General features: G+C 45.6%; 1 protein-coding gene across 2 annotated transcripts in view; it reads right to left on the bottom strand.

The window, feature by feature from the left end:
- LOC134519544 (cytosolic carboxypeptidase 6) overlaps nt 1-25367 on the bottom strand; it is a 969057-nt gene that overhangs the window by 11108 nt on the left and 932582 nt on the right. For both annotated transcript variants that reach the window (XM_063343896.1, XM_063343897.1), the window contains exon 12: nt 4449-4545. In XM_063343896.1, coding sequence (XP_063199966.1) covers nt 4449-4545 — 97 coding nt within the window. The remainder of the gene's footprint in view (nt 1-4448; nt 4546-25367) is intronic.

Below are 25367 nucleotides of genomic sequence, written 5' to 3'. Positions count from 1 at the left end.
GAGAGCCTGGGTTTTACCTACAGGAAAACGCGGTGCAGGCGTGAGTTGCAGAATGCTCCGCTAGCGAGGCCCAGGTGGGATTTTTCAGGGTACCCACGCTGTATCTCTTCGAAGCCCCGCGCCCCTAACCTCAGCCAGAGCTGTAAGCGCTCAGCACTTCTATAATTTGAACTCCAGTGTGTCCAGAAAATCAGGAACATGGAACTGGTGGCTCTCAGAGAAAAAATGTCAGTGGTTAAAGAAGCAACAGCTCCTCTGCTGACGCTGCGCCGGAGCAGGGCTCTGCTGCGCCATCGGTCAGCCAGGAGCGAAAGAAGAGAGCAACCCCGATGTGCAAAGGGGCGGACTTAAGGCAGTGCAAGGTGACTGGCATTTGCAAATTTTTCAGCAAAAAATTCTCTTTTCCTGCCTTAACCATTCTCTGTAACAGTTGTACTCTGCTTTCTCTTCATTTCTTACGAATTTCTCGCCTTTTACCAAAGATTTCAGTGGAGGACATCTCTCACTTTAGACCCGAGCCATCTTAACCTTTACTGTGCCACAAGCAGAAGGAGGTGAGTGCAGAGACGGAGCCTCAGTAAGAGGAAGAGCTCCCTGTGCCACCGGCGGCATCAGAGGGAGCCCCACTCAAATGCTTTCCAGTGCGTGCAGCGAGAGCAGGATTTGCTGGTCACCGAGCAGCTGAAAAAAGGACAGTAACGAGAGGAGAGGAAGGGCACGAACCTTCATTGCCACCCTTTCTGCACTGCGCTCTCCTGCTCTGTGCCCACTTAACCCAGCCTTAGAGAAACATCTTTGTGTCCGGGGTGGACTTTCCTGAGCCTCTCTGAAGCATGTCTAAGTGGCAGCGCTCTCTTCTCCAGCAGCTTCTGTAGGCAGCACAGAGGGCTCTTTTATTCTGTTAGAAATTCATAAGCCTACCGGCTTGTTCACTCCAGAAAATGTCCAGCATTTTCAGCAAGGCTTTTAATTCATTAGCTCACGTAGGAAAATATTCTAACCTTCCTGCCCTCCCCCGCTGAGTCATTGATGCTTTCCTATCTTGCGGCAGACACATCACCTTCAGGAAAATAATTGGTTAGCATGCTGATAACAACAGACATTTTCTTTCTGAACTGGGCGTTTGTTTGGGATCACAGGGCGTCCCCGTGATGAGGACTGCAGGACACATCGGGGTTACTGTTTGAAACAAATCCTGACCTTCCCCTGCAGGCTGTGGGAAACGCTGCACCGCCAATAGGCTGGGCTCACAGTGGCGGGGGTCAGGGGGAAAACTGGAATAAATTCAGCAAGAGGGAAGGGGCTGAAGGGTCCTGGGAGGGGCTGGATGAGCTGTGGTGGGAGGCATTTCTGTGGCCTGCAACTGTGAATACCTCCTCTCGCTGGTGAGGACCTCTTGGGAGGGAACAGGATTGCGCAGTGCAGAGTTGGGTGCACCCCAGCTCACCCCAACCCTTCAGAGACCACCACCACCACCACCACAACAACGCATTCAAGATTCATTTCTATCAACCAACCACTCAGGGACAAAACAGAGCACCCCTTCTGCCCCCCCCCGACAGGCTCAGCAAATAATTGAGGGCTTCAGCCCTAACCTGACTTTCATGGTGGCCTCTTAGGAACTCGGTGGAGCCTGACTCCTGTGAGGGTGATGGGCACAGCTCCACAGTGAGGAACTGAAGGCCCCATCTACAGGTGACAATTGTCCCCAGGGACTTCTGTAGACAAGGGCAGGTGGAATTTTACGACAGGTCCAGCCAACCAGTTGGATTCACTTACAGGCACATAAGCACCTTACACAGGTACAGCTACTCCCCTCTTCCTCTTGGAATAAGCTGCACAAGCACATGGGATAGCAGAGGAGCCCTGGCTTCAGTCTTGGTTCTGTAACCAGAGCTGCTGCTTCAGTTCTTGCCTCTTGCTCCAGGTGATCCCAATTCGGTTCCCACTGAACTGCCCACGTTACCTGTGCTCTAGGATGGGTGTTATCAGACGGCCTGGCTGCACGGACTAAACTCTGGAAAGGTGCCGGAATTTGGCTACCAGCCATATTCGTCACTCTCAACACCCGCTCTCCCTTTCTGTGCTTCAGTTTCCTTCTCTGCAACATGGTGATACCAACATAAACATTTCCTTCTTTAAAATCCTTCAGTCAGATGTGTTCTAGAAGTGTTGCGGGTCGTCGCTATTTCCAGGGCTGTCGTTATAACACATTTTGGCTGCACTAATTCCCTCAAACAGAAATCGCTCTGCCTGTAGTGGGCTGGGACAAAGCAGCCAATTAGTTGTCCCTTACACGTTTATTAACTCTGCAGCTTTCTTTCAATGGAATCTGGTAATGTTTTAATACATTTTCATAAACTGTGGGCACAACATGTCCTGTTTCAAGCTAATAACCGTGCTATATAATTAGTCCTGATTACACAGATATTTAGTATCATCTTACATATTCCAGTCCTTTCCTAGCGCCACTGCCTAGCCAAGGCATATGTAAAGCCACAGTCATCTCCCTTCTGTTTCCCAGCAGTTTGCAAGATTTTCTTTTGGCCAGGTTTGCAGTTAACAGCTTCAAAGAACAATTTCATTTCATTGATGTACATTTTATATATTTTATATATATATATGTATTTATATATATATACACAGGCTCTGATCAAATGCCAGGTGACAAAGCCCAGGATACAAATAGAAGGCATTTGTCTACTTAGAGGGAAAAGCTGGTATTTGAAAGCCATCAGGAAATTAACAACATGAATCTTTAAAAATCTATTCCTTAAACATCTGTTGGCTTTGGGCTGAACATTTACTGTATTTAGGATTTTACTGCGAGGTAGCACTTCCAAAACAAAAGATCCCTCACCCCATTAGATTCTGGTGGGGGAACGAGAGAAATTTGCTGTGTGCAACCCGATTATAGATGTGTATCTTTCCCTGCTGGCGTGGCTGTCTCTATAGAGATGGACATGGATATTTGATGAGATTAAAATGCTTCAGTTACCACTGTCAGTGGTTCTTTAATTTAAAATGAAGAAAGCAAACAAACATTCCTTTTGATGGGGTAACTGAATGATGCTACGGAAAAGCACTTTGCTGTCAGGTGGTAATTAGGTTCAGTAATAGTCGTGGGTTTTTAGCCTTGGAGGCTGTGGCCCCTGGGAGTCTGAGAGAAACGATACATTCAATTTCCGGAGGAGAGGAAGATGCTGGATGCTTTTCTCTGCTAACCCTGCAGGTCTCTGCAGATAAGAGCGTTCAGAACTGCAGTGCTGACAATCCTCCTTGAGCCAGCCTAAACTGTTGTGTCAAGATCACGAACAGCGAAAGGGAGATGGACTCGAAGCAGGGCGTTTAAACACTGACTGCAGTCAGGCTGCCTCTGACCGCATATATAGGGAACTGCCAGAATGGCTGCACCAAGAGGATTTTCAAAGGCTGCAGAAGGAACTCCAGTAATTGCTCTATGGTCTGGGCTGATATTTGTAGCATCCATCTTATGCATCACTAGAAAATCTTCAGTAGGAAGTGTTCTTTTGCAAACAAGCAACTGTTCCCGCAGGTACTTTTTTAAGGGGGGAAAAAAGTGGCGAGAAGAAGGGAGTGAATTTCGAGGCTCAGCTGCCTCCCTTGCCAATTTGGTATTCTTTTTTCCACTGCAAAATAGAAATTATATTTGGTTGTGCTGTTAAGAGTTGAACCCTAAATGAAACATTTCAATTGGCCATAATGCATTTAATTGGAAATTTTGAGTTTGGAGCCATTATCGCTGTTTTCTCAGAAGAGAGGCAAGTTCTGAATATGGTGTTTCCCATGAAACAAGAGCTCTGGTTCCTGCTCTGCTCCCCTCCTCGCGTTATTACTCAGCTTTGCCTGTTCAAGGAATGACATCCTTTTAGACAAACATCCACCAAACTGGTTGTGAAGCTGGAGTAAGGACTTACAGTGAGAGGGGATCCCCAGGTAAAGGGTCCCAGTGGGACTGGCAGAAGGAACCTGACATGTGGCTGCCAGCATTGCGGCAGGTCCAAGGCAAGATGGAGAACGCTGCCTTCAGCACAGGCTTGCCAGTAATTTCCTGAAGCACTAAAAAAAGTTTTCACTTCCAGAATTAAAACTTTTTAAAATAAAGTGGGTCTGATTATCCGCTCGCTCTCAGGAGATAAATGAAAGGTAAGTCCATTAAAGATACTGGTGTGAGATTGGTGTACAGGCAGGCAGAATTCAGGAAAGATATCGATATCTCCAAAATCCCCTGAATATTTTTTCGGGCATAAACCAAGTATCTTTCCTGATCATAAATGCCTTATTTCCGAATGGAATTTCAATAAAATAAGCACAGTTAGACTAGCATGCTTATTGTAAAGCCATAATGCAGTAGCACTGAAGTTTAGTCATGAAAGGTATTAAAAAAGCAGCCCTGCTAAAGCAAGAGAAATTGCTTTCTGACCTACCGAGTTTTAGGAGTAGGCGCTAGTGGTCTCTCCACCAAGGAGTTCAGCCTGTAGTAATCCAAGAATGTCCTGGCCACATTTCTTCCAAGCTTCATATCTGTGAGTTTTTAATTAAGGAGCATTTTTTTGGAAATAATTAAAAATAACAATAATAAAAAAGCAGAGTCTAAAGGTAAATTACTGCTATTTGATGCATGAGCAAGCTTTGCATTAACCATCCCACAGCGCCCAGGCTTCAGGCAAAGTGACTTACGCAAGCAGATAAAGTGGGGGTCATCTTGTTTGCTTCTTGTTTTCCCAAGCAGACGCTGCATAAAACCACAGACAGGAGGAAACAATCTCCCGTTCTCGCCGTGCCTGGTTGCAGAGCCCTGTGGTGGTCATGAAGTAATACGCTAGACCAAAGGGGCCTTGCAATTTTCGTGTTCGGGGAAAATAATTGCCTAAAATCGCTTGGACAGAGGCAGTATTTCTGTGCTTGTATCCAGGAAAGAAGGTCAACAATGTCATAGCATGAACCAGCCGTGGACCACTGTACAAACTCAAGGTTGGGATTAAAGCTGTAGCCCTCCAAACCTTTAGCACTGACCACCACACTGTCCAGGAAGAATATACTGTTCTTTAAGTGTTTTATATTCAGGACCTGGAATGGTGGTTTTAGCACTGAACTGGAGGGACCGTAGAATACCTTAAGGAGGTCAGCAGTAACTCCGGGGGCCCTTCTCTCCTCGCTAGCCACAATTCCTCCTTCAGCTAACCCTGAGCAGGTTAGCTGGTGCTGCACATCAGAGCTGCCACAGAGACCTCTCAAGCCGCAGGAGCCAGACCTTCCTGAAGACTCAGTTGCCTAAAAATAAGCTGAATAACCTGCGAATGCATTGACAGCATGTCCATGGGGTGAGTCTCTTGCTCAAGTGAAATGTCAGCGCTAGGTCTGCCTGTTACAGAGCAGCGCCTGCTTATCATCTACAGGGTGATGTCCAACTGGGAGAAATGCAGTCGATGCCATTATCCACAGCTGTATTATGGGAACCGAGGAGTCCTTTATTTGCCTATTTTGAACTGATGCCTACCCACGCTACAATAACCACATACTTCTCCAGGGCACTGGCCCAAATGGTCATCGTAATGGTCATTTCAGGAGTGCTGATGCAGTAGCTGAGGTAGGTGCGTGACCTGGGGAATCTAAGTACACCTCTGCATCCGACACCCAGCAGTCCAGGAAAAACTAACCGCCGCTGGGTTGGTTTGTGTGCATGCGTGCACGTTCTGCTTTATCAATGGTTATCTGCTGGTGTTTCCAGTAGAGGAAAATTCCAGAAGTGCAGTATCCCAGGGGCTTCCAGCAGCGCCTGTGAAGACGCTAGCTTCTAAATGAAGCTTTTATTACCCGCCCACTTACATTAGACACATCAAAACAAGTGCGCATGAGACATCGGGTTCAGGCATCACTGTGAGATCTCTGTTTATCATTTATTTATTTATTTAAAGGGGACATCAAACTGATGTGACTCAGTCTTTAGCTCTAGTTCTGCAAAAAGCCAGCCACCAGCTCTGGCTAGCACTGCCGTCAAGCCCTGACGTCGTGGCTGAGGGTGACACTGCTTTTCTCTCCGGTGATCTGATCTCACTTTTCCAGTTCCCGCTGCTGTGCCTGGGGATGCTTCCGTGGACCTATCCCCTTCTGTTTGAGGGCCTATCCTAATATGCTCATTGCCATCCTAATACCATATGTGCTGCGGGCATCTGTATTCTTCTGCCCAACAGTACAGCGCAGCCCAAACAGCTGGTGGTCACGGCTGTTGTCTGCGTGGACAGGGGTAGTTGGTCGTGTGAAACAGCACCGGCTGTTTCACGGCTCTGCTGCGGTACCCAGTAAGCTTCCCTGCAGCCTGCCAGCGCTGACGGACGAGACTAACCGTAGGTGCATGAAAGTTCAGAAAGTTGGAGACAGCCTAAAGTTTGTCAATTCCAGGGAGGGCAGCGTTGCTTTGAAAGCTTTTTGGTATTGTTACTGGAGTTTGGGAGTGGCTGAGGGTAGTTTGGTTTCTGCAGATGCGAACTCAAAGCAGCAGCAAAGGTGAAGAGTTCAAAGTAGTCTGAGAAAGCGAGAAAGAAGGGGAGAGGGCTGTCAAACATTTAAGGGATTGAGAAGACTAACATGGCTTGATCTTGTAGTTTCTTTCATTTAGACGGCACTTTAAAGACATAAAGTGGTAATTGGACTCAGTAAAGTCTCTAGGACATTTTGTCAGTGCCAATCTCAGAAGGCTCCTCTGCCAGAAATGGCCCTGCTGCCCTTTTCTTTGTCTCTCTACATTGCTTGTGTTTGCACAGTCGGAAACACCTGACCTGCTGTCCTGGGGGAGGAAGCCCTTAGATGAGAGTGGGTGCAGCCAAGGAAGCGCCTACACGAGCTCCTACGTGGTGCCTTACGACTCTGCCTTAACCCTCACCTGGAAGAATCCAGTTCTGTTGCTGAACTTAGGTCTCAGGAATAGCTTTCTAAAGGTAAGGACAGTTAACCACAGCAATAACCTGCCTTAGCACATCTGGAAACCTCCAGACTAGAGGTCTTCAAGAAATGGTTAAACCCATAGCAGACAAGAACAGTCTGCTGTGGTCCTGCATGAAGTTTGGAAAAGGAAGTATAGAAGGGCCCTTAGAGGCCCTTCACCCCAATTTTCTACAGTTCTAAACATGTAGAAAATGTTAAAGTCCAGACCTCCTGTTTGCTAAGATTACCAGGAAAGGCAAAGGCATTTTGCGGAGCAGGGACCCATGGATAGGTGGACACTGTGAAGAAACTGGAAATGCAAACCTGTGCCAAATGCAGCCATCAGAAAGTGACAAAATGGGAACAACTTGAAGTCGGCATTGATGGAGAGAGACTCAAACCAGCACGGGATAAAAAATGTGCATGTTCTAATATAGTCTCTCAGGCCGTCCTACCCCCACTGCTCTGCCTGCCGCCTCCGCAAAGGATGAGCGGTTTCTGTCATGGAAATCAGGCACCTGATACACAAAAACAGAAACAGCAGTAACAGTCTCTCCCTGTGACTACCTAGCTTGGGCGAGAAATGGCCTGACTCACTCAGCAAGTGCAGGCGGCCCGCGTGTGCAGAACCGATGGAGAAAGACAAATCAAAGCAATAACATTTGCATTTCTTTCAGGCGCACGGAAGACCCAGACTTCGCTTTGGCCTGCACTGTATCACGAGCACATAAATAACCGCAACTAGAACCAGAACCCACTTTTGCTGGCTGGTTTGTTTGTTTTTTAAGCAGCTTCCCTTCTGCAATCACACATGCTGTGCTTTTGCCCACAGGGACACCCTGCTTAGCTTGAACTGCCCTTGACAGAAGGCCACATCCCAGCTATTCCCATACCAGGAGCTCAGCCTGTATAAGACAGTAGAAATCAATTTGGCAGAGTCACAGTGGAAACTTCTGTGTGAATCTTCACCTACACTAGTGTCCACAATTCCCTTTCCTCTCCCTTCCTCCTCCTCCATAGACTTGTTGTTCTTCCATGCTCCATATTTCTACCTGGAAGTGGAAACCAGCGTGCCCAAGGCCCCTCCTGGAAACGCTGTTCTCACAGCATTCCCTCTTTGAATGGCATCAGCAGTTTCAGGGAGATTTCATAACGGTCTGTTTATGCACAACTCTGCCAAATTTCGCAGATGTTAGGAAGTTCAAGAATCGTGCGGGGCTCTCTGCAAAACCCCCCGTATTTATGATCCCTACTGTGCCTCACACTCCAGAGCTTCCAGCCCTGGTAAAAAAAGAGGACAGAGGAGTGGGGCATCTCATAAGCCCCTACTAGTTTTCCGCTGAGCAGATTCATCGATCCTATTGTGGACAGTCTGCTTAAGCTGGAGCCTCTAGAAGCACAGACACAGCCTTGTTCTGTCTGTGCATGAAGGCAATAAAAATCTCAATTTGGAAACCAGTTAGCAGTACAAGTCATTAGGGGAGGTACTAAATGTTGCTGCTTTAATAGCTCACTGATCATTTAATAATGTCGCTGCTGCAGAGCATGGTGGCACCATTCGCTCGCTTTTGTTTTGCTTTTTGAAATTCAGGGTCATTCCACTTTCAAGTGAGTGGATTATCGCTCTTTCCCCCTTTTGCCAGATGCTGCAAACTGCTTTAAATAATTAGAAGAAGGATGGCTCCTTCAAGTTCACCATCTCATTTTCATAAGGTCCAGTGTCGTTGCTTTGGAAGAGGGAAGAGAAGCCGTGGTGGTGGTAAGGATTTGACAAGGGCAAAACAGTTAGCAGCCCCCACTCATCTTTGATAAGTCCTGTGGGGTCTCTGCCAAGCAGATTGGATCTCTGTTTTTATGTCTCATCTAGAGGACAGCACCTCCATCAATTTGAAACACTGCACTGGGTTATTAGCTTGTGGAATTCGTCCAAGTTTAGTCGTAAGCAGGATTTGAAATCGTGACCATTCAGTCCGGAGGCAGCACTGACCAGACCCACGCAAGTCTTTTGTTTCAGACACACAGCTTTAAGTTATCCTAAAGGCAGACAGAGGGGAAGAAAAAAAAAAAATAGGGAAGGGAGAAGGAGGGGAAGAAAAATGAGATACAAAGAGAAAGATGAATCTTTTTAATAGCTCAAATTAAAAACCAGAAGCAGCTCTTTGTTTGACAAAACTGAATTCTACAGCAAATCTCAGTCCACCACAACAACAATCCCGTTATTTATGAAAAGAGGGTTATTTTGTGTGGGAGAGTCCCAGATGACTGTGGTCAGCTAGCATACTGTCAGCTTTGTACAATCTCAAGAGAAATATGGATGAGGTTTTCTCGTCTGTTTATAACAGCTTCCATCAATGGATCAAACCCCTTCCCGACTCGAACAAGAGCTCTAATGGAAAATGGCATTACACGGCTTTAAACCACCGTGTCATATCACGCCTGGCCTGATCAGAACTAGTCCCCTATTTTAGCGGAGCCGTTTTCACCAGTTATTTACTTGGTTTGTTTCACAGGGCTGCCGCTATTCTCTGATAAATGAGAGATGCTGCCCATATCACATCTAGTTGGGGGGCCCTCTTCAAGGAAAGTGTAATTGTGGCAATATAGAGACTTGGCGGTGGGGGTCAGGGGGGTGGGTTCTGTTTTCACCAGCATTTAACAGGGTGCAAGTCTGTGTGCTTCCTTTGGCGAGACTGTCACTCCAGGGAAACGAGGTTCACAATCTCTAGTATATCTGGTTACACATTTCAAAATCATTAGCAAAGGAGGAAGCTTCTAAAAGGGAGCGCGGGGAGGGGATAGGACTTACCCTGTCCTCCCTACGGACTTTGGAGAGAGCAGGACCTGGCCAAGCGACCACTGAAGGTTGAAGGTTCTTGGTTTTGCCGGCCTGCGAGGTGCTCACGGCCATGATTTCTGGGGGGAGTTGGACACTTCCAACGGAACGGGGCTTTTCATAGCTCCAGGAAAAGAACCAGGCTCCATGTGGGAATTACTGGTGACACCCTCTCACAGTATTTGTCATGAACACAGCCAGCCTGGAAATAGCAAAGGGAGTTTCCTCAGGAACAGTATTGCCATCCCAACAGCCTCAGTTCCTGATCCCTGGTGAGGCAGATGTTTTTGGAAACGAAACGTAACAGCAATGACAAGTCTTCATTTTTATTCCTCCGATGTGTTATCAGGGAAGGAACCGGGCAGAAAGATCCCTGACTGACTGTTTCAGGCTTTCAGGCCCTTTCCTGAAATGCTTGATTGTGGTGGAAGAAATTACGAAGATGGAAGTTGTGCGCTCTTCTCCCTGAGTAATCAGAGGCCCGTAATTTTCCCTCCTCCTCTGAAAGAGGAGGTTGGAGAGTAGGTATCTTGGAGAGCACTGTTTTATCTCTGCCAGAGGGACTGTGCCGCAAGTATTTCCCTTGAACTCATTTCAATATCAGCTATTGCTTCTGCCCATCTCATGAACTAAACTGAAACAGGCAGATCCCAGCTAACACCTGGACATGGGGAACAGAGGGATCTCGAGGCAGAGAGAAAAAGGCAAGAAGGTGGAGGTGCTGCACAGGAACCAGTGCCAGGATAGAGCCAAGCATCCCCGACCCTGCCGGGGAGCAGAGGGGAGGTGTTGGAGTGTCTGGGTACCCCAGGAGGTGGTGGAGTGCCTGGATACCCCAACTCTCCTGCAACACAGCAGCGCCAGCGAAGGAGCCTGAACACATTTTGCTGCCGACGGAAACCTGCATGCAGTACTGAACTGCAGAGCTGCCTCCACATGTGTCCGTGAAAAGGCAGCACTTAATTCAACATGGGATTCCAGACACACAGACAGGGAAGGGAAAATCAGGCTTTTCAGGGCAAGCACAGGAACAGAGAGGAGTGAGATGTCTCAGAAACTGCCAAAGTAGCGCTAGAAACACAACAGGGCCACTGCCCATTTTTACCTCTGAAGCCACATGCCATTTACCAGCACTATGAGCATGATTTTGCAGGGATGCCTCTGACTGCTGCTCCATTATCCTAATGCCATCTTCACATCGCTCTGTGTAAGTTACATTTTATCCATCTTATAGTCCCTCCACACCAGTGGGAAATGGAAATGGGCCCTCCTGTAAATGGTAATCTGGCCTAAACTATAAAATGACAAAAGAAAATGGTTTATTTAATACCTTAGCAGTGCTGACCCCCTTATCTAAGGGGCAGAGGTCAGAATCAAACTTACGGCTGAAAAAGAAAAACCCAGAAAGGGTGAATTTCAGCACCAGTATATTTTAGTTCATGCAACTATTGCCTCAAGCATCACTCCGTAGGTTGATATACTTTAAAAATTACATACTTAAAAATCTGATTATAACAGCTTCTATCAAATTGTCCCAAAATGAATTTGGGCCTCCGTTTACTAGTCTCACATTAAAGTCTGAGGGATCTTTAGTTAGAGTATCGGGAAAACAGTAGGATGGGTCTCTTCTTGTGACTTTAACGTTTCTGATCTTTTGTATTGTTTAATTCTAGCCACTTTTCAAATCTGTATAGGAGCTTTTGTGGATTAGCTGACTTCAGCTCTTTACACAGTGAATGAAAATTACAAAGTTGATTCCCTCTGATATACCGAAAAGGGATGAGGAGAGGGGAAGCAATTTCCAAGTGAAAATCCAGCATTCACAATCTTCTCCTATCAGTGATGAATGTTCTCAAATGCACGAGGGAAAAACAGCATAAAAATTTAAGTCTTAACTGGTTTTGTTTTCAGTCTGGTTGGAAATGGAAGAACAGTACAATAATTTCCAATTCTAACTAAAACCCCCCAAATTCACTGGGAAATCATGAGCTGAACTTTTTGGGGATCCTCTTGGTCCCTCACGTCTCAGCTCAGAAGCACGCTGACACCCATTGCTGCATGTCTGACAGTTCCCATTAGGCATTCCACTCACAGCTTTGCGCATAACGTTCCCCACCGCCCAAACAAAATCGGTTTCAAGACAAATGGTAGAAAGAGTGTTTCAACACACCAAAGTGTGGATAAACCATTTTTCATCTCTAAATTGTTGGAAGCTCATGAGTTGTATAAATCATAACTAGGCAGCAGTAGCCTGTTGCGTGCTGCATTTTCCCTCTTCAGCTGCAGCTTGCATTTTGGGACAGGGCATAGTTGATAGCTTTGATAAGAGCAATCCTAAAAAGAAGAAACTAAGAAATATGATTAAGTAAGAAATATGAGGAATTAAGAAATAGGAGGATTGCGTTCCTTTGTGATATAAACCTGCATATAGCTGGTTTCAAAGTTTTTGAGTAGAGGAAAGATAAAGAGAATTGCAGAATGCTGACAGTGACTGCAAGATTCGTGATGGTTTGGGGGACCTTCCTCCCCTGGCTGAGATACCCCAGGCTCTTCTGGCTTCAAGTGCAACTACTTGTACTTGGGAGCATGGGCAGTTGCTCTCCTGTGCCTGAGCAGATGCAGAGGACCTCCTGGAACCTGTCTTAGATCACCTATCTGAGAAAAGGACTCAGTCCAGGGGCTATTAGATGATTTCAATCAAGATGCCTCCTCTTCACAATTTGGTCAAAGACCCCCTGGATTTCTCCTGCCTTCAATCAGTCTTTGGTAAGTCCCTTCAAGACAAGGCAACATCTGCATTTGTAGTGGGCAAAACGCAGGGAAGAGACAACTTATCCTCAGGAACGGGTTTAGCTCCTCCCTCAGACTGTCTTGTTAAGAAAAAGGACCATGGCCTCAGAGGCTGTACTTTTAAAAACACTTGCAGTCTCCAAGTAATAGTCATGCTTCAGTGTGTTCAACATTTCAGCTGAGCTCAGTGCAAAGTGCAGTGATTTAAAGCTGGGAGATCAGGCGGGATTCAGCAAATTCAGAATTATTTATTTCTTTAGAACAGAAAGTCTGGCTACAGATTATTTACTGCAAATGGGTCTGTTTGGGGGAGGGGAGGAAGGCGAGAGGGTGGAGAAGGGGCAAATTGATTGATTGAAATTTTTCAATTAAAACAAGCAGTTTTTAAAAAAGATTTAAGGCCTTATTGAAAAGTGGGAAATAATTCAAGAGTCTGGAGCCCTGCTAAGTGCGGATCATACAGAGGAGGATGGGGCGGGGCGGGCGTAAGAAAAGAAAATTTTATTCTGTGGGAGAATGGAGGTGAGAAATAACAAGGAAGAAAAGATATCATTATCTTTGTTTCTTTGGCTACGTTAATGTATTTCTCTCCCTGAGTTATCTCCAGTATCTGCAAGTATTGATTCAGAATAAGGCACTGTGGTGTAGGCTGCAGGCAACAGAAAGCTCTGCTGGGAGTGGCACATTTCCAGGGCTGTCAGAGCACAAAAAAGATCTGGGGATTGGTTTTGCAATGGGAACTATGCCTGGCCAAACCAGAGACAGGGCACCTGCCCTCTCTGCAAGGACCAGGCTGGGCTGGGGTGGCAGAGCGGGTCCAGTTTAAGGGATGAATCAATGACGGTGTCTTTGGGTGCTTTGCTTGGGATTGAATGGCACTAAAGGACAACCAGACTTAAATGAAGTAAAACGAGAAAGAAGGGGCATCAGTTCATGAATGCCAGGACCTCATTTCTGCCTACACTGACTCAGACTCAAGGGTCAACGCCCCATTTAAGCACAGGCTATCTGCTCCAGGAGGTTTTCCTCCCCAAAGGAGGGACACACATGAGCTGGGCCAAAGCTTTCTTCACATGAGCTGGACAAACCTCATCTGTAGATGGTCACTCGAGAGTGGCATTGGTGAATGGGAAGAAGAGAATTAGAGCTATTACTAGTAGGTAGAGAAACTAATGCTATTTTTGTCTTTGTAAAGAGGGAGTAAAATATTACTATAATCTCCACACACCCCCAATTAATTGCCTCTTTGCTATTATAATTCCCATTCCCAGACAAATTGAGCTTTTTCTAAAACCTTTGATTTTTCCTTTGTGTTTTAAATTCAAGCTGGAATGCAGTGATAAGGCACTACACGTATATATATATTTAATCTACATACACACAAATATAGCTATATATAGTCGCTGCCACAAATAACGCTCCTCTGACTGCTGTCACAAAGCCCTTGCTAAAAAAGCTACTCACCCAAGCTGGCTTGTTTTCCTACCTCACGTCCCCCAGGGAAGGACTGCTGGCAGCGGTGGGGTCTGTGTCCGGATAAAGATGCTTGAAAGGTCTGCAGCTCTCCCCTTCTCCACTGCCTGTCTCTCTTCCCCTCACTTCTCTGACAAGGTGGGAATAAACCATCGCCAAACTTGAGATCCACCAACTCCTCTCGTTGAAACAACAGCCGACTTTGCTGAAGTGGCTGGAAGTACGTGGCTATACAGTCAATGTAGGAGTGGCCCTTGATTTATAAAAGGGGCATCTCAAAGCAAGTGCTTGCGAGGGGATTCAGCATTAACTGGTGGGCCAGCTTTAGAGTCACTGCTTTCCCTAGAGAAAAGGGCTTTCGTAACAACATGCTTGTGACCATAATTTAACCACCAACCCCTGGATTTTATGAGAAACCTAAGCAGCAACTTCGCATCTCTCAATTTCCCAGAGTGTCACTTATGGCTATAAAAACCACTTCCCCTTCAAACTCTCCTTATAGCGGTGAGGCCTGTTTTGTGCACAGCTCCATACTCTGGCACAGCGCCTATGGAACAAAATGAGAGGCTGGGCTGAATAACACTCCCAGTGGATAAAGATAACAAGTATAGGAGGCTGTTTGTTTGTATGTTTGGTTTTTGTAAATGCAATTCATTTATACGAGTTGTTTTCCTATTAAACCTTCATATTTTCCAGGCCACATCCTATTTTGCTATTGCCACCGTCTCACCGTCTGCTTGTGTTGCTCATCTCTGTCTCTCTTATCACCAACAAGAAATAATTCCAGGAGCCCTATTTCACAAGTTCTAGTATTGTCCTGGGGAATTTGTGCTGATCCACTGCTCAGGTGACACAGCAGCACCAGCCTCTGCACGACCTGGAGAGAGCTCCCCCTTCCCAGACCCACTTCTGACACCTCTGTTTGCACTGAATCCCTGGGGAATATTCACCCACGGGTGCCAAAAGACGTTTGCTGCAGCCGTGGATCCTGACACAGAAGGCTGAGACTGACTGACTCTTCACTGAGCAGCCCTCTCTGGTCGCTGCAAAGCTGGATGGCCGAGCTCCCAGCTGTGTCCCAGGCTTTTGCAAGAAGCAGCACTTGGCTGTGGACTCACCAAGCTGAGTTAGACTCTGCTGCTCCTGAAGTTGGTTTGATTTCAGCTTAATTGTCTGGGGACTTTAAGAGCTTTGGAAAGGATGATCAGAAGTCCAGAAAGCCTGAGGAGAAAAACCTGAAAAGATTTGTGGCCTCTGGACCACAGAATAGTGAAGAGAGAGAGTCTACAAATAGGTAAAGGCTCCTGTAGAACAGGATAAACTTTTCTGCATCTACTCGTGATGGGACAAGAAACAGTGGCCTTAATTTACAATGAAACGGATTGAGATTAAATTTTGGAGGAGACTTTCCAGTGATAAGACTGGCGAAGCACTAGAAAAATATCTCCCAGGGAGGCTGCGGCTTCCCTATCTTAAGACAGAAATAGGGAAACAGGTATCAGGAGAGGGGACAGTAGAAGCGATCTTGTTTGAGGACAGAGGGGTGGGCAGAGGGTTGCCCCTGTAATTCCGTTCCTTGGGTTCAGATCTTGTCATAGAGTAGCAGTCTCCACTGGGGTTTTTCTCAGTCCTTAGCAAGGCAGATATGACAAGTCTCTTCTCCTTTTGCACTGCCAGAAGGAAAAGTAAAGGGCACAAATTCACCCTTTTGTAGCCCACAGGCCCCAAAAGACCACCATAACCATCTCACAACCCACCTGTGATTGAAAATTCAACCCCTCCCTAAAGGCATTATGTGCCACTGTCTGCAGCTGGACTAAACCCCAAGTTCCCCGCCCTACGTTCATCTGCTCCTTACTTCTGAATTCAAGCACTTGTCTTCTTTAAAAGCCTCTCTGCCTTTTGCTGCTAATTAAAATATTAGTTGCACTCTGGCTTGCTTTTCCAAGAGGTCTGGACAGCATTGCAGGCAGTTCAGACAAACAAACAACCAAACAAACAGAATCCATTAGGAACTGCCACTGCTGACTGTCGCCCTTTCGCATACATCACATTGAAAAGGTTAATGCTTCCCAAAAGGGGTGGAAGAGACGGGCGGAGGGGAAGGGCAGGAGGGATCCAATCTTGTGAGGACCAGATGTCAAAGATGCTCAATACCGCACAGAATGGGCTCCCCCACGAGTAAGGCAATTGCCCATCCCTTGGCAAAGCTTCCCTTTGAGGGATCTATAATTTATTAGGGAAGGTGGAGTGCTGAATAAATTGTGCATAGAGATGAAGCAGTGATGATCACTAACTCAAATCCCTAGGAGCTTGGCATTTTCAATCTTTAGCTCCCATTTGCGTCCCCCCGGTCCCTACTAAGTGTGCAAGCCAAAGAGCTGAATATCGACAAAACATAATGAGCTCATTGAGATCTAAGCGTTGCAATTAGCAGGGTGGAATGGAGCAGAGGGGCTGGGAGGCAGACTGTAATTATTTATAATGTTGATAATCACTTACATGTAGTTAAAAATATAAATACATCCCAATGCTTGATGGCATTAACTACCCTTCAATTAGCTCCACGCCCAATAAGTAAGTGATACCCAAGTACTTGCAGGAGAAAGGCTAAAGGCCCCTCTCTCACCAGGCTGTGCTCACCAGGACCTACAAACTGTTGGTGTGGGTGGGTGGAAGAAGAGCATTTAAAGGAGATACCATCGTGATAGCTCCCATCACTAGCTAATGTTGCTAATGGAGTTGTGGAGAAGGCCAGCTTCGACAAGTGGCTCATGTTCATGTAGTGGTAGATCCCTTTCTACCATCTTCTTTCATAAATTTCATGAAACCCACCTTTCAGATATTCCTACAGGTTCTCACCCAGATGACCAGAGTTTGCTTAAATCAAGGGGTGCTAGTACAGAGAGCCCCACCAGAGGTGAGGAGTCCTTTGCTGTGTGACAGGCCAGTATCTCTATGCTGCCGTCGCAAAAGGGACCATGGTGTATTACAGAGCTACTTGAACTATCGTTAGAAGCACTCAAACTACAGCATCATGTGTCTCTGCACAGTTCACCTCATGCTGTTTCTCCTGTGCCTAAGCCAGCTTGTTTAAAAATAGCTTGAGTACCTCTGTGCCACAAGTATTTCCCTGCTCCCGAAGATTTTTACCAAAGCAACTCTTCCACAAGGTCATCCAGTGTGGACAATTTCAGAGATGGACAAGCACTTTCCTTCCGTGCAATATCCCATCTCTTTGTGGATATTGAATCAAAATGTCTCTCTTACAAAAATGTAAGAGATGTTATGAAAGAGTTGGTTCACATACAGTCATGTTTTGCCAACTAGAAGGAAGGGAGAACAAGCAGTGGAAAGCAGCAACTCTGAGCGTAGGCAAGCTCTCAGGGAAGATTACGTACTTGAGAACTGATCTGAAGATCAAAAACACACCTTCACCTGAACAGTAAGCAGAAGTGACCCTTATCATCTCCACAGTGCACTGCATTGGCGTAAAAGTAAAGCATAAGTCAAGTTTTAATGGAAAAACAGATAAGAGTCAAACCACAAGGGATGGGGAGATTACCGTACATCAAAAAGAAAGCCATTTTGGTGTGGGGGAGTAGATAAAACCCCAATCTGTCTGTACCATTGATTTCCTTCCAGGTGAAGGGAGCATTTAACACACGGAGGTTAAACTTGGACCCTTCTCGGTGCAAATGTACGGAGAGGGCAGCAGTGGAGAAATGGTCACCAGAGTTTAGTGAGGCAACCTAATGAAAACGTGGAAAATGTGGAAGGAAAAAAAAGAAAGAAAAAAAACAAAAGAAAAGTAGGGAGAACAGAAGCAGACTGTATTGCAGTTGAACAAGCTCTGAGAAAATACAGGCAGTGTTCAGTGAAACTGAAAGGGAAAAAAGCAAAACCAGAGTAAAAGGAAATTGTTCAAAGATAATTGAATGTATGTCCAAGCGCTAGCGTTTGCCAGCTAGCAATAAATACACTGCCTGTGAAAACAAACCAGTATAGGCGCAGGGAGGAAGTGCAAAAAGCAATCAAGGGGAAGCAAGAAGCATATGCAAGCAGGGCTGCAGGGCTGTAGGGTATAGGGACAGGAGACGAGGGACGACAGGTTAGAGAATGAAGCCGTGAGGCTGGAAATGAGGCAGAACTATGTATCTTGAACTGCATTCAAATAGGGCCCTTAGGCCTAGCTCGAGCGTGCTGGAAACCTGAAGGAAAGGCAGCTGGACCACACTGTAAGGGCCTGGCAGCGGCTGGGAGAGTCAGTGTGTTTGGGACTGTGTTCTGGTAGAATAACCATTCAGTTTCATAAGAAGGTACGGGAAATTGGTCCTTGTTCTGTGTATGACTTTGCAGGGAGTGAAGCAGCTAACAGAGAAATGTATCTGAGCTATTCTAGCAGACAAAGAGATGGGAAAAAAAGAAAGGACAGGGAATTTCTGGCCTGTCTAGAAAAAACCCACAGAGAGCAAGAATAAATGATTCTTTCACAAGAAACAGCAAACCAGGTCAGACCAAACCTGACCTACTCCAACAGCCCATCTTTGACACCAGCCAGTGTTCAAAGGAAAATATACGATATACTCCAAGTGAAGAGACCCTTCTCCTAGTATGAGGAGCAGTATGGTTGCTACCTCAGCAAGGTGCTGTCCCTGAGCTGAGCAGATCAGTTAACTGCCCCACATAGCTTGGACACAGGACTGGACAAACATGGCTCAGCCATTTTCAGGACCAGTTTCCCATCTCTCCTGCCAGGAAAGCCTACCAGGAACCAAAGGGTTCCTCTACACAGGCGCAACTTCAAGTAAAAAGCCAAGAATCAACATTTGGTGCTGCAAATTCTTTTAAGCGGTGTTTCCAAATGCAAAAATGAACGCAGAACTTACGAGGCATAAAGAGCTGGTAACAACAACCAATAAACCACTATCTGTCAGTAGTAAAAACCTTTGAAAGACTTCCAGGCTCCTTCACTGGGAGGTGAAACCAAGATGCAAAAGGGGATGTGATGTTTCCAACCCCACCAAGGAAATGCAGCAGCAGAAACAAGAAAAGGAACCATTTCCTCACTTGGTCCGTAAGAACATGCCTGTCTTTGGTCAAGCTGATTCTTGCATGAGAGGGGACAGCCTAGACACATTGTCTGGTGAGGAGATCAAGGAGGGCATCAAAAATATTTCCATAAAGGTTTTCTAGGTGAAAGTCCCTTTGCTCCATCTACATTTGCGTTTGTTTTTCTCAGAGTTTGCGAGAAATAAGTGCTCTGCTGTCTCACCTCTCACAGCCACAAAGTGGTGCCTCACCCACGTTCAGCCAAGGAAACAAACTCACGGGAGAGGAGAGCCCACTTGAAGCAGATCGCCTGTCAAAACATAGCTCCCATGAAGAACGGCTTGCAATTGAACAACCACCCAAGAATTGCTTGGCAAAGTAATTTTGAGCTGATGTAGCTGAGAAAATGTGGGTCTGTTTGCAGATCATTTGTCAGACAGAAGAGTATGCCGGACTGATCAGAGAAGGCGAAGCTGTCAGAGGAGCCACAGTGTGTCCTGTTGCTGAAAGGCCACAAGAGCTGAGACCTGGCCTTTATTTAGGCCCTTCTGAGCACCTCACCCCGCACATTTTGCTTTTCCAGAAACACTTGAGCTGATTGCTTTTTTTTTTTAAAAAATATTTTATTTTTAATAGCAACAAAATTGTAGATGTTTTTTGCTTTCCAATTTGTGTCTTTTCAGGAAAGAACACGCATTAATAATAGTTACTATTTAAAATATGGAGAGAAAATTAAAAATAGGTCCTTTCCAATCTTGTAACATGGAAACAACCTCAATATTTCAATGCTTTCATTGCTAATTTTTTTTCTCTTTTATGCAACCAGATCAACTCTAATTAGCTCTGACTAAAACATTTGCTTTAGCAACACCTGATCTACAAGCCGAGGAAACCAACAGAGAGACTCTTAACTTATTTCAGTGTGCTTTGGAGAAGTTTCATGTTGAATTAACCAGTAAAGCCAGTCAAAAACCTAGAGAACAAGGGTGAAAGTAAGTCAGGCTCCCCAAAAAGGAGTGAAGAGATGCTGGCAAGCAAAATCTGAAGGTGGGAAGGTGTCTAGATAACACCCTTTCACCTGCCTGTGACTCACCTATTGTACATCAGATCAATTTATGACAGAAGGAGCCAACTCAGCTGAGCCCACAGCGGCTCCACAGCCCGGCTGTTCCTGTCCTGAGAGCCTCATTCATTTATTGCACTGTTTTTCATGCATGCTAAAATCCCCTTTATTCTTCTCTGTGCTGCTGCTGCCTTTGATTGTACAGAAGGGATTTCTAAATGCTTATTTACTACCATCCTCTTGTAATTCCTGTATCTTGGAGGAAAGACAGACCAGTTCATTTTGAAGCAGGATGTTCATCTTTTCAACGGCTAGCATAGACTGGGGCATCAATAAATTAAGGCTTCTAGGGATTAATTGATTGGAACAAGGTTGGTTAACTTTATGACTAAATGGGAACTAATCTGCTAGCAGACAGACTGGAGCTGGGTTACATTTGTACTCAGTGAATTTGGGCTATGAAAATGAGAAATTGATGATGATAATAATACAAACAGGGACGCCGAACGGAAAAGGAAAAAGGAGGTTTTTCTCCCTAAAGAAAATGTACACAGGGTGTGTTAGATCTGAAATGATATCTCCCTCAACCTCTTTTCTTTGTGAAAATCACTACTTCTGAAACAGAAATTCTACTGAAGGAAAGATCCTATTATCAGCAGCAGTCACATTTCACAGCAATGTGATTAACTGCCGGTCACATGGTCCCCTCGCTCACCACTTGTAGACAGCTCAATAATTTTAACGAGGAAAGAAGAGCGTCCTTCTCTTTCTTCCATCCTTCCTTCCTTCCCCTCCCCCTTCCCTTTTTTCTTTCTTTCTTCCCCTCCCCTCTCCCCCTTCAGCCTTCCCTTACAAGGCAGGCAGTTGAAGCTGACCCTTAAGGAGAACCCCACTGGGACCTGGATATCACTTATCAAGTCTAAATATGCTGTCCTGGTCCAGGGTGATGTGAAGTGCGGCAGCCACATCTCAGAAATCTCCCCCTTTCAGAACAAAACCAGTCACCTTGGCCAGGAAATGTACTACCTCCATCACAGTCACACTTCAATCACCAGCTTCTCCCTTGTCTCAGCTCCTGTCCTTGGTTTGGAGTATTTACAGCCCATCTGTCTGTCTCAAACACACTTCTCACTCAAGAGGGAAATTAATCTCTCCTTCTCTCCCCTCTCTGCTTTCTCTCTCCTTCTCCCTCCCCCTTCCCCCAACACTTGCAATTTGCCATGAACAGCTTCCCTTTTCTCATCTAAAATTCTCGATGACTTTGAAAATTGACTGCACCCACACACCTGGGCACGGCGAGAGATAATTGATTGCATTTTTATTTCGTCTCTTCCCTAAACTGTTTTCCTTGCTAATGGCCAGTTCTCTGCCATTTTTTTTTTTAAACTGACACTCTGTGTGAGGGACTGAGGGAAAGGAAGAAATAACCAGCTGCTGAATATTGTCTCTTCTGCCTCTCTGAGGAATTAAAACCTCAGTGAGTGATGAGGATCTTGCCTGGAGACGGAGCGGATCTCACAGGGTCCAGGTGATAGAAAGCTTTGCAGCGCAGCTCTCTGGGGCTTTGCAAAGGGACACGTCTTGTGGCACTGTTAAAAGAAAAGGTCACACAGGCTGCGCAGCCAGGAACTGGAGCCACCTCCACATTTTCCTCTCTCACCATCAAGCCTTAAGTTACTCACTGCTTCTGCACCCTCTCTCCAAACTGAGCAGGCTCCCATTTTACAAGCAGAGAAACTGAGGCACAGTGGAGAAGGGTGATTTCCATGAAATCTCTGGAGATGGGAGGCACCACAACTGACAAAGCACAGGTCTGGGAGTTGAGTCACCGCGCATTTATACTCAGATCATCCAGCTTGGTATGAAGTAAGGACAGAGAAAACAAAATATTCAGATATGGACATCGACTCGGCTGCTAAATCAAAATGAAGGCTTTTCAAAAGACAGACAGATCTCTCAGGTGAAATACTGGCTGTAATGTCTCTGACTCGGTTTCCCCATGATAATAGTAACAGGCCAATTTGACTGCGAATTTGCCTCCCATCATCAGGAGCTGGTGGCAGCGCTCTTATGCCTTTCAGGCTGAAAGGATATTACTAGTACATTTGTTCCCTGCAAATCCCTGCTCCTCCTCCCATCCTCTTCATGTGGAAGAGTAAAAGATGAATCAATATTGGTTAATTTGATGAATGACTCAAAAAAACAAAGGCGGCCCTTCTGAACAGTCCACAAGCAAGGTCATAAGAGGCTGGGAGCAAAGGACAAACACGGGAGAGAGGTACAAACCAAAAACCACAAGTCACTTAATGGGAGGAAACCTGTGCTAACTGGAACTGCTCTAACTCCAATGGAAATCCAACTGCAGAGGAGGTGGCAGAGATTATATGGAGACTGAAATTAGGATGCAGGTATACAGGATGGGTTCCATAGGAGGAGTGAAACGGAATTGGTGTAGCAAAGTCATCAGTTGAACCTAGAAGGCACCTACTGGTTAGGTGCATACTTCCCACTTGTATCTAACTCCTTAAGTTTTTGCTTCTTAATTGGTAAAAGTTGCTCTTGCTGAGTGGTGACTCTTACTGCAGGAATGTGCTGAGGAAAAAAAAGCACGAGTTTCTGGGGTGCGTTGGGGCAATCCACCTGCAGCTGAAGGCCCAGCAAGATCAGTCTGGAGACAGACGGCAACTCAGGAGAATCCACCTTTCAAGTGACACAGTCATTTGACCACCAAATCCTGACAGACGGGTTCCGCGTGTCCACATTGTCTGGAGCAACTGAACACACCCTGAGCAAACTCACGCTTGTACTTTACAAAACCAGTAACAATGGAAAAACCAGCCACAGTCCTTGGTTTAGAGATCACAAGCATCTTATAAAGCATTTCTCTTTGAGAGTCTGTGTCTAGCTCTGCCAGGAATAGAAATGGGGCTGCTGAGGAAGCAAGAAAAAGGACTGGATTCAAATGTGCAGTATGACCATGCCTCTGATTTCCACGTTATCCCTGGCCAGCAAGATCCTGGTACTGAAATCAGCTTTCAGCTTAATCCTATATGCGGGAGCTCAAGATTGAGGAAAAACTTGAGAGAATTTGTAGTCGTACAAGATTTCTGCACTGCGGATGACAGAAATCCCGTGAAGTAACCTGGTTTTGCCAGATTACTTGCCAAAACCTAGACGTTTTGGCACTATGCAGTTTAAAATCTACCCTGTGCTTTAGTTTCCTTTCAAGTCCAGCAAAACCTGATCCAAAAGAAACTTCTCCTTCTCTGTCCATGGCTATAACATGTCTAGCAAACTGTGTGTTTGCACTTACGTGGGCTAAGCCAATTTACCTCAAGTCTCATAAGGCCAAAGCTACTTTAACGTTTTGCTAATCTGTAACAGACAGGAACATCCTTCACTTTTAACCTTTCCAGCACAGATCAGCTGATTACATACATCAAATACCGGTGTCAGAGATGAGCGAGAGCAGGAACAGTGGGAAATAAGATTTAGCCCCCACCTTCATTTAATTTTTATGATCAAAATGTTTCAAAACCCAGTTATGTCCAAGGATATCCTCAAGTTGGATGAAGGTGTCAGGCAAAACCTGAACCCTTCTCTTCTCTTAGCCCATTGCAGAAAACAGAAAGGACAGGCTGGTGCTTCCAGAAAGGCAGGAAAGGTTCCTAAGGAGTGCTGCCGGGGGATGCATCGTGAAAGATTTTAAGGCGAGACTTGCCCAGCAATAGCATTTAGAGGAGGGTGGATGATATTTTTAGGGACAATATAGGTTTGTTTGAACTACTCATCCTTTCTATACAAAACTGCTCCTATTCTATTTCAGTAAGTACATAGTTCCTCTCCAGTTTTATACTCCTAGATGTTTATATAACCTTCACTCAAGGATCACAGATTTAAGCATAAACATGTTTGATTCTTTCCTTTCACCTCACCCATGGATTTCTGTAACTGCAAGAGCAGAGAAGCGCTCCCCGAGGCAAGCTCCCCTCTCATCAGCTTGCAGTGACCTCAGGTCACAACCTCTGGCTTTGCCAAATATGTGCTAACACAAAATTTGTAGGGGCCTGCAGTTCAATTCAGTTTTAACATTCCCTTTAAAAGTCAAACCTTCTTCTCATTTATTGTCAGTCTTCAGACAAAAGCAACAATAATTATTTCTGGTGTGCTGACCTGCCACAACCTGCCCAGCTTTCTTGGCTATCCCCAACATTACGAAAAACCCTTTCCAGAGCTGGTGGCTGTCAGCTAGAGTTAATTTTTACTGGCCCTACGCAGCTCTGTTCTCAGAGGTGCCTGATGGCCACCAATTGGCAATTGCTCTATTTGCTAACCGGAGATCAACCTCCCTGTTTCTGAGCGCTCCATTAAGAGGCACTCCCCAGTAAAAGGACGAAGAGATCCAAATCCCAGCACAGTGGGAAGCCTTCCTCTGTGTGCGGCAGGACCTGGACCAGGCTTCCAACCAGGTGGTAATTACTTGAAAAGAAATAGCTGTTCTAGCCTTTGGAGCTACCACAGGGCAGAGAATCATTCGCAAGTGTTAACCCTGGTGCTGGTCTGCCAGCAGCTCAGCTCCCTTCCTGCCTTGCAGCTTTTTTTCTGGGGTCAGCCAGCTCCAACTCGAGTACTGGGTATGACCTGCTGCACTCCTGTGGGAAAGGAAAATCTTAAATTTGTAACCTAGAAGATGCAGTCTCCAATGGGCCACATGCCTCTGACTCTCTCAGCCTGTTTGTGTCTTTGCAGTCAGGCTGGGGTTTTTTGTTTGGATTTTTTTTTGTTTTATTTTACAAATACATTTCATACAAGAGGGGAAATGTAGCCAACAAATCGTTTAATTAGCAGGTACTGCAGAAAGCAAGAAAAGAGCAATGCTGTAGAGAGTGACTGTATTTCCTCTCCATTTATTTCACGCAGACAGAAGTGATAGTGACAGCAAAAGAAGTAACAGTAATTCCTGAAAGAATAATTTAAAAAGAAAAAAACAACAAACAAACAAAAAAACCTTAACAGCATCTGTTTATAGGCAGCCTGTAAAATGAGCAAGGCCCTACTTGGCCCAGACAGCATTTGATTTGTACTAGAACCAGCTTCTTTGGGATATCATATAAATGCAATTGATCCTTCCACTGAAGCACAGGAGATTTACACCGATCACACCCAGTCTCACTAATGAACGTCCCCATATGGCAGCAGGAAAAACAGACT

Source organism: Chroicocephalus ridibundus, chromosome 8 (genome assembly GCF_963924245.1).
Source record: "Chroicocephalus ridibundus chromosome 8, bChrRid1.1, whole genome shotgun sequence".
NCBI classification, from domain to species: domain Eukaryota; kingdom Metazoa; phylum Chordata; class Aves; order Charadriiformes; family Laridae; genus Chroicocephalus; species Chroicocephalus ridibundus.
This window is presented reverse-complemented; position numbering and strand designations above follow the sequence as displayed.